The sequence below is a fragment of the Brassica oleracea genome, chromosome C6 (assembly GCF_000695525.1).
Source record: "Brassica oleracea var. oleracea cultivar TO1000 chromosome C6, BOL, whole genome shotgun sequence".
NCBI lineage: Eukaryota > Viridiplantae > Streptophyta > Magnoliopsida > Brassicales > Brassicaceae > Brassica > Brassica oleracea.
The window spans coordinates 27,721,904-27,729,833 of record NC_027753.1 but is presented as its reverse complement, the minus strand read 5'-3'; the positions used below and the strand labels follow the sequence as shown (position 1 = coordinate 27,729,833).

The following is a 7,930-nucleotide window of genomic DNA, read 5'->3' as shown; positions in this document are numbered from 1 at the left end:
GGGGGTGCGGGTATTTATAGATGAAATGCTGCCGACAGTACCAAAAAAATTTCGACGGAATACCGACTGCAACGGCTCTTTCCTCGGAATTTCCTCGGAATTTTTAAAATCCCCAACGGCTCTCCAACGGCTATAATATATCCTCGGATATTCGTCGGTGTTTTCTGAGGAATATGCCTTCCTCGGTATTTCATCGGTATATTCCGAAAAAATTTCGAGGAAACCCAAATTTTGGGTTTTCTCGGAAATTCGTCGGAATATTCCGAGGATCTCATTTTCCGTCAGAATGTCCGTCAGAATTACGATGTTTTCTTGTAGTGTCGGTACCTTCCAAAGGGACAGCCTTTGAGAGTTGGATACTGCCCGAGCTATCTTGAGGCAAACTCAGGTGATGGGTGTTATGAAGCAGGAGCAACCTGAAAGGTATTTGCGCGGATGGAGCATCTTCTTGTCAGAAGCTATTTTGATCCGCATGAGGTATCGAAGCTATGTGCTTGACTTTTCAGTATCATGTTATTGTTGAGTGTTTCTTATGTGCTTGTTATGTCACCTAAGCATGGTTGTCCGCTACTGTTCAGCGCTTTTACACAATGTTGATGGTATATCAACTAGAAATTATATTATATATATATATATATATATATCGTTTGCTTTTCTGTATTCTATTTTGTTTAAGTCTTAAGTAGGAGCTTAGCATCCTTTAGATATGAAGTTGTTTGTAGATAAGGTTACTAAACTATAACACATGTTCCGTGTTTGTTAGTACAAAAGCTTCTTTCCACTTATCAACTCCCTCTTTGCATGTTGATGGATTTGACTTTTCTGTCTGGTCTGTTGAGGTGCTTTGTGTCCTACTCCTTGTTCATGTTATGCATAGAGAGCGGTTGCTCTCATGTTATTATTTCCTTGTGTATTTGAAAATCGTATTTCGCTGATATTACGATATTGCAATTGTATCTTAGGCTTATGGGGAAACTCGACTAAAGAAAGAAAACGTGCACAGATTGCTCAAGGTTGGCCCATTTCTTCTCTCTTTTTTAAGTGAAGACTCTATCTTCACTTGTTTTTCTTAGTAAGGTGTTTTGGGATTAATCACCTGAAGGAACTAAGTGATGTTCTAGAAATATTTTGTGACATGACTATATGAGAGAACTTTTGTCCTGTTAAATGGTTATGAATATTTGTTTTTCTCTTGCTCTGTATTCACTCAAGATTATCTAATTGGTTTTCTCTTCTGTTAGCTGTTGCTGCCGAGGTTACTGTGGTACCACCTTCACGGTTAATGGCTTCGGTAGGCCAGGCTCTAAAGTGACAACAACATCAAGGTGGGCATCTAATGAACTCTGCATGCTACTTCATATCGTTTTCTTTTTAAAAAAAAAATTGTCAGCCGTTTTAATATGTCAACAAAACCAACATCATCATCTATATACATCATGACACCGCAAGGACAGGAGAATTTCGAGAACCAGTGTAATCTGTGACACGGCAAGTCTTAGTCAGTTCACATGTTTATTATTTTAGTCCTTTTGCAGGTTGTGAAGAGTTTCTCATCCGGTAAGAGGGAAGGAGGAGATTTTGTAGCAGCATGTGTATCTACAAAAGGAGATTGGATATACTGCATTGGTGAAGACAAGTATTACTACTATACCCTCTCATCAAATTTGTTATTTACAAAAAATTTTAAAGGATGGTCTGAAGGTTCATTTCTTTTGATGCTCCTAACACTGGTATGCGCTAACTTGCAGGAAATTGTACTGCTTCAGCTATCAAACCGGTGGACTTGAGCATTTTATGATGGTAAGTTTATAACATTAAGTTACTAGAGTAGTGAAGCTTCTTGTGTTTATACATCTTCTGATATGTATGCTGCATTTAGACTTGGGTGCATGAGAAAGATGTGATAGGCGTAGCACACCACCCACATAGACCTTATCGCTACCTATAGTGAAGATCGCACTATGAAGTTGTGGAAGCCGTGAGGTGTGTCTTATCATCAAGACTTGCTGAGACTCATTTCAGTGGATTTCAAATTGAGTATACTATAAGTTCAATGGGATGTATGATATGGAATTGCCATGTTTGTTCTTGAATCTAGGAGGCAACACCAATAGCTGCAAGGATTTAGGGTCAGAGTTGGTTAGCTTTGTAGACGTGAGGGTCACGTAACATACTAAGAAGAGAAGCGCAGAGCAGCAAAAGCTAATAGTTAGGTGAAGTGATGTAGCTTTATTCCATGTTTCCCACATGGAAATTTATGGTCTTTTTTAATAACAAAGCTTCGGTGGACAAGTTTTCTATCAACCATCTTTGCAAAGCATGTGAAGGTTAAGGTCAAAGACCTCATCATCAAGTTCATACTTACCCTTCAAAAAACACAGAGAGATTCAAACTCAGATAGTACATGAAGATATGAAGATGAAACTTGAACAGACAAAAAGATCATCATTCACAGGGCTAATTTACAAAAGACACACTCACTGCTTTCAAGCAGAAGTGTCTGCCAAATTATTCATAAGGAAAACAATTGTTTCTCTTAACAAATCTAAGATCAGCAGTAGAGAATGTAACTGTACGAGTCAGACTATTGCCATGTTCCTTTGAACCTGCAACATACCCAGTAAAAGAAATATTGAAGACAATTCATGAAAACTGATAAACAAAGAGTACAATTTATAAGATATGTGACACAAACTTACCATGTAACCTCCCAACAAAAAATGTTAAGAAACTAAGCTCCAAACCATGACAAGTGATCATCAACACCATAGGAATCAAACCCAGAGTAAAAGGTGTTGCTATCAAACGCCAAGTCACTGAATGGAGATAGAATGTTACTGTCCAAGAGTTTATCTTGATCGCTCTGAAACTGAGGCGGCAAATCTCTTCCTGTGACGCTGTCTTCATTCCCAAGTAAATTATGGGGTTGAAGTACTCCTCCTGTAGCCTCGAATCCACCGTTATGAGGCGGTGCTTGTGGGTTCATTTCTATCTGTGTATGGATAAGGTCTTCTTCCTGATTGTGCACAAACACTGCAGAGGGATTATAAAAGTTATAACCTGACCCAAACTGCAACTCCTGGTTAGTGTTTGTTCCGTAAAGCATTGGCCTTTCCTCTACAGGTATCATAGCTTGTCCATTGACAGGAGGAAGATAAGTATAGTTGTTATTAAACTCAGGGATCACCAACTCCAGACTGTTCTCCTCTGGTTCTAAGGCGATGTTTGGTTCTAAAACACCTTCCTCTTGGTGATTAGTACCGTTGATATTATATTCTAGCAGAGGAGTATCAACATGATTCATATCAGGTAGAACATTTCTCTGTTCAGCTTCTGGCTGTTCTTCCTCTTCTCCATTGACAGTTCTTCTAGGTTTTTTCCTTCTCCGGTGTTTCTCTGATTTATCTTGATCTCTTACTGTCTGTGAAGTGGCTGCTGGTTGTTCTTTTTGAGTTTGTTTTCTTCTATTGTCTTTCGAAGAAACTGAACCTGAAGCCTCCTCCGTCACATCAACATCATAGTCACTGTCACCATTGATCACAGTCTTTCTCCTCCTCTCAGCGTTATTACCTCTCCGGTGTGTCTCGGTCACATTAGAAGCTCCATTATCACTACTAGGCTGCGGGATAAGAGACTCCTCCTGGTTCAAAACCGCCAACCAAATCGCACTCTCTTTAGCGGTCATCTTGTCCTGCAAACACTTAGACTGGCGAACATGCCTCTTGATCTTCGCAATATCAGGCGACATATGATTGATCACAGCCGTCAAAACCCCAACTTTCCACATCTTCTTGAGATCGTGCGGCTTCTTATAAGGAGGACTCTGGCCTTTACCCAGTCCAAGCTTCACCCACCACTCTTCATCCCCACTAGGCCACCAAGGCGGAGGAGTCCCTTTCTCCAACGGATACTTCCTCTGCGGAGGATTACAATGCTGCATCAAAGAAGACAACAAAGACCCTAAAGTAGCATCTTGCAAATCTTGCAGAACAAACTGAGAGTTTCTATCTCCATCTGACTTCCCAAAGGCTAAACACTCCTCTTCATACTTAGCAATCGCGGCAGGACCGTTCTTATCAAACTTGACCTTCTCTTTCCACCAAGCTCTTATATTGTCAGAGGAGCCGCTCACAGGCTTCCCCTTCTCGGGTATGATACCGTAGACGAAGCCGCGGACTTTGCAGACTTCCATGAGCTTCAACATGTACTTGAGTATACCGTCTTGCGCTCTAGACATTTTCTTCCTCTGCGCTTGTTCAGAGACTTTCTTAGGCGTCTCCTTCGTTTGAGAAGAATCGATTTTAGTTCGTTCTTTGATTCTTTTGAGCCTGACGCGATCCTTCCACATCCGTCTCTCAAGGTCTTCGGCATCAATCTCTTCGTCACTGACATCAATCTCCGCCACATTATCGCTAGCTAAGTCATCAGGCTCATTCTCCATCCTAGCAAATCAATAAAGAAACAACCTTTAACCTTAAACAAACATAAACAAAGATCAAAGGGTCCACTTTTAGTAAGAAAAATCGATCTGGGCAGGTTAAATTCAACCCAGAATCATCTCAGCGTATTGAAAGTTGGAAACTTTTTCACCTCCAATATAAGAAAGGAGCATAAACCCTAAATCTTATAGCTTGGCAGCATTAACAGGCGTTGTTCGAAAGAAAATGAATGAAACTGAATCCAATGTTCCCTTACCTGATGTCTGTGACGGAGATAGGGAGATCGCCGCCGCCCATATACGCGAATGTATTCGAAAAAAAGATGAAAACTTTCGAAATTGGAAAAAGTTAGGGTTCTTCTTGATTGGTCTCTCCTGTTGTTCAGGTGGAAGAGTAAAAAAATGGCTGCAAAATTGGGAAGGAAGGGGGCAACAAATCCTAAGGTGTTTTGTGGCAAAAACCCAAAGGCCATATTTGTTTTGTTTCTTTTTTTAAAAAATATTCGTAACCAATTGCGTTTTCTCCTCTCTTCTGTTCTGTTTTTCTTTTTCTTTTTCTTTTCAATTTAATTTTGTTTTGCTTTTATAGTAACAATATTTCCCTCGTGGCAACAAAACAGAACAAAGAAGTTTGACTTTTTAACGACATACTTTGACTAGATCAGGCAGGATCTCATCGCTTCATTCATTTTTTTTATTCCGTAAGCATCATCGTCTTCTAACCAAATGTGCCGTAAGTGACTTTAGAGCATCTTTGGCGACCATTTCCTCTCGGCTCTCACTCTTTCCTCATACTCCATTTGCTGTCTCTCTCAGTAGACCGGTGAATCAACCATCCTTCCTCTGCCGCTTGCAATCTGCGACGAGTTGACATTGTTGACTCATAGGTAATAACAGAGGGATCGCTAGATTCAATCACTCTTCGTGCTACAGTGGAAGATATTCTAAATTAGCTGAAACTCCACAATAGTATAAAACAATCTCAAACTTCATCTTCTTCCTTCTCTCATTGCCTCATTGAGTTGGTTCGAACCCTACGGAGGCGCTTACAACTGCCAAGCCTGACGCTTGCATCAGATGTCGCTAAACACATCATTCTATTGCCAGATCCCAAGGTAAGTAAGTACATTCTTATGTTGTAAGAAACTAGAAACTCTTCTCCCTTGGTTTAGTTTCTTATAGCTCAATACCTCTTTCGACCTTACAGCCCGCGAGTAAACCTAAGTAAGAAAATTGTGCTGTAGTCTATAGATTAAAGAAGTGTTGTGAATCAAACCATGTGTATGAGATATTGATGAGCCCTTGAAGATTTCGTTAGGACATTAACATCATTGCATTGACTACATTATTTAAGCAGTTAACTCTAGATGTTACCTGCACGTAACAGTTTCATCATTTTCATGTGATTTAACAATGTTAGATCTACCCAACACTTTTTAGTAGTTGCCGACCTAATAATCACCAAACCAAAAAGATTGATCTAACCCACAAGCAATGTGGGGTTCACAATGTCTCTCTGTGACTTCTTCCATAGGTAAGTAATAACATTTGCTGTTCCTTACAAATCTTTCATCAACCAGTTTTGTTTTCAGACATAAAATAGCAAATCATCATCAAAGGAGAGGAGAAATATCTATCTATCTAAGACTTTAAGCAAATGGCATAGTTTTACAGACGGGACAAGAGTTCTTCCTTAACAGCCATTGTCTCGCACAGTGGATATGGTACTTGTGCCCACATCTTAACTCCCCTACCTCGTCCTCGTCCTCGTCCTTACCCTCATACTCTTCCTGTCGGCAAACAAACACATGAACGTGGGTTGTTACAAAAGAGAGTGAATCTGAGCAATTAAACAAAATCTGGGACTTACTTGACAGATGCTGCACTTTCTATCTTCTAGTGGTGTAGCTTTGTGAGATGGTTTGACTCTCCAGAGACAGGTTTTGATCTGTTTTTCATTAAGTCCAGTGCCCACATACCCAATTCTGTCACCAAGCTCCAGAAGTTGCTGTATTTTTACACAACACTTAGAAAACATAGACAGACATCTGATACTCCTAAGAAAGAAACATTACCTCATATATGACAAAAAATTAAAAAAACATAAAGAGTTAAATACTCCTTGTAACAAAGGAACATTACCTCGTAAGACATGCCATCGACGTTGAGTCTCAAGTCACGGAAGTGATCGTGAGAGTTTAACATCCTTCCCATTACAAAACCATTCTGTATCATCATCATCTACAAACAAAACAACTAAATGAAAACAATGCACACAAACACAAAGACCCTTAAGACCTGAAGTGAAACATAGTCAAGAACACACTCTTACCTCGTCGAGTCCATTAGGGTAAGGTTGTCGTAGATGACGATGATATCTATCAGAGAAAAGCGTCTGCGTCTGTTCATCCCTCGATGTCATATCAGAGTCAAAGTAAAGACTAGTTTCTTGATTATGAGATCGCCGGGGAGGAACAGAAGAGCCCTGCAAATAATGTAACAGTTTGAGTTTTAAGACAAGACTTGTGTAATAAAAAGACACAAGCTTTGTGATAACCGAAGGAACCTCTCCATCGATTTTGCGTCTCGCCGGAATATTCCTTCTCGGAGGCTCCGCTTCGACGGTGCCGGAGACCACCGCATCGGTGGAAAACCCGACACCGGGTCCGCACCAAACATCAGGAACCGGACCGCAACCGCTTCTATCAGCCTCGCTCAAGATCTTAACCGAGCCACCGCCACTGTAGCTACAGCCCTTGCCCTTCTTCTTGCTCTTCGTCTTCTCACTTTTGGCATCACTCGCGTCCCAATTCGCGGAGGAGCGGATCACGGCCGGGACGAAAACTCGCTGAGAGGCGGAGGAGGTGCAGCCGAGGCTGCGAAAGGACGACGTTTTTGGGAGGAAAGGGTTTGGTTTCTTCCCCTTTCTTCTGTTGTTGGGTTCGTTGGATGATGAAGGTAAGAGGAAGAAGGTAGACATGGCGGATTTACAGATGCGGCTAGGTTTGGGGATTAGAGGCTCGTCGGCGGTGGGAAATGGTGGGAGGTTCATGGGTTGGTGTCTGATTGTTCTCGAAGAAGACGAGGGATCTCTAGAAACAGGCATTGTCTTTCTCTCTGAGAGAGAGAAAGAAAGAGATAATGGAGTGGTGGGGAGAGAGAGACACACACACACAGCGCGGGGGAAGAGTGTGATGGACTTTTCAACTTGGTTTAGTGAGATTAATTAATGTATTAATTTAATCAAATCCGTTTTCCGTATATTATAGTTTGTGTTTGAAGTCTACAACTAACCTGATAAGTGATATCATGCAAAACTAGTGTTTGGTTTGTACTTTCCTCAGTTTTTAGAACATCACTATTGATAAGGAAGATCTTATAAATACTTTACCAATAAAAAAAAATATATTTTAATTATATAAGTAGATTTAAAAATACAAAAATGTATAAGCCAATAAAAATAAAAACAAGTGTCTTACACCATCTCCAATG

General features: G+C 40.6%; 2 protein-coding genes and 1 long non-coding RNA gene across 5 annotated transcripts; 1 reads left to right on the top strand and 2 right to left on the bottom strand.

Annotated features, from left to right (window-relative positions):
- The first annotated feature begins 343 nt into the window (after nt 1-343).
- LOC106296486 lies at nt 344-2,307 on the top strand. 3 transcript variants are annotated; one of them, XR_001261246.1, is made up of 7 exons: nt 344-477; nt 963-1,013; nt 1,242-1,325; nt 1,536-1,636; nt 1,749-1,800; nt 1,880-1,983; nt 2,099-2,306. It is a non-coding gene; the product is annotated as an uncharacterized LOC106296486 (long non-coding RNA). The 3 variants fall into 3 exon arrangements; XR_001261247.1 differs by having other exon boundaries at nt 1,525-1,636; nt 1,880-2,307; XR_001261245.1 differs by having other exon boundaries at nt 1,880-2,302.
- A 17-nt stretch (nt 2,308-2,324) lies between these two features.
- Nucleotides 2,325-4,917, bottom strand: LOC106296485 (ETHYLENE INSENSITIVE 3-like 3 protein). The gene is made up of 3 exons (XM_013732621.1): nt 4,696-4,917; nt 2,700-4,442; nt 2,325-2,606 (listed from the first exon to the last, which is right to left on the bottom strand). Exons 1-2 carry the CDS (start codon nt 4,734-4,736, stop codon nt 2,732-2,734), a joined length of 1,752 nt encoding a protein of 583 aa, XP_013588075.1. The 5' UTR covers nt 4,737-4,917; the 3' UTR covers nt 2,325-2,606; nt 2,700-2,731.
- A 1,034-nt stretch (nt 4,918-5,951) lies between these two features.
- LOC106296644 (E3 ubiquitin-protein ligase MBR1-like) lies at nt 5,952-7,644 on the bottom strand. Its single transcript, XM_013732824.1, has 5 exons — nt 7,005-7,644; nt 6,771-6,923; nt 6,581-6,679; nt 6,309-6,446; nt 5,952-6,228 (listed from the first exon to the last, which is right to left on the bottom strand). Exons 1-5 carry the CDS (start codon nt 7,542-7,544, stop codon nt 6,088-6,090), a joined length of 1,071 nt encoding a protein of 356 aa, XP_013588278.1. The 5' UTR covers nt 7,545-7,644; the 3' UTR covers nt 5,952-6,087.
- Nucleotides 7,645-7,930: the final 286 nt, after the last annotated feature.

What these genes read in the sequence shown, in the direction of transcription:
- LOC106296485 (XM_013732621.1), bottom strand. Translation starts at nt 4,736, where the DNA reads ATGGGCGGCGGCGATCTCCCTATCTCCGTCACAGACATCAG. An exon ending in ATCTCCGTCACAGACATCAG is followed by an intron (nt 4,443 to 4,695) that starts GTAAGGGAACAT and finishes TTGATTTGCTAG; the next exon opens with GATGGAGAATGAGCCTGATG.
- LOC106296644 (XM_013732824.1), bottom strand. Translation starts at nt 7,544, where the DNA reads ATGCCTGTTTCTAGAGATCCCTCGTCTTCTTCGAGAACAATCAGACAC. An exon ending in GACGCAAAATCGATGGAGAG is followed by an intron (nt 6,924 to 7,004) that starts GTTCCTTCGGTT and finishes CATTATTTGCAG; the next exon opens with GGCTCTTCTGTTCCTCCCCG. An exon ending in GAAAGTGCAGCATCTGTCAA is followed by an intron (nt 6,229 to 6,308) that starts GTAAGTCCCAGA and finishes GTTTGCCGACAG; the next exon opens with GAAGAGTATGAGGGTAAGGA.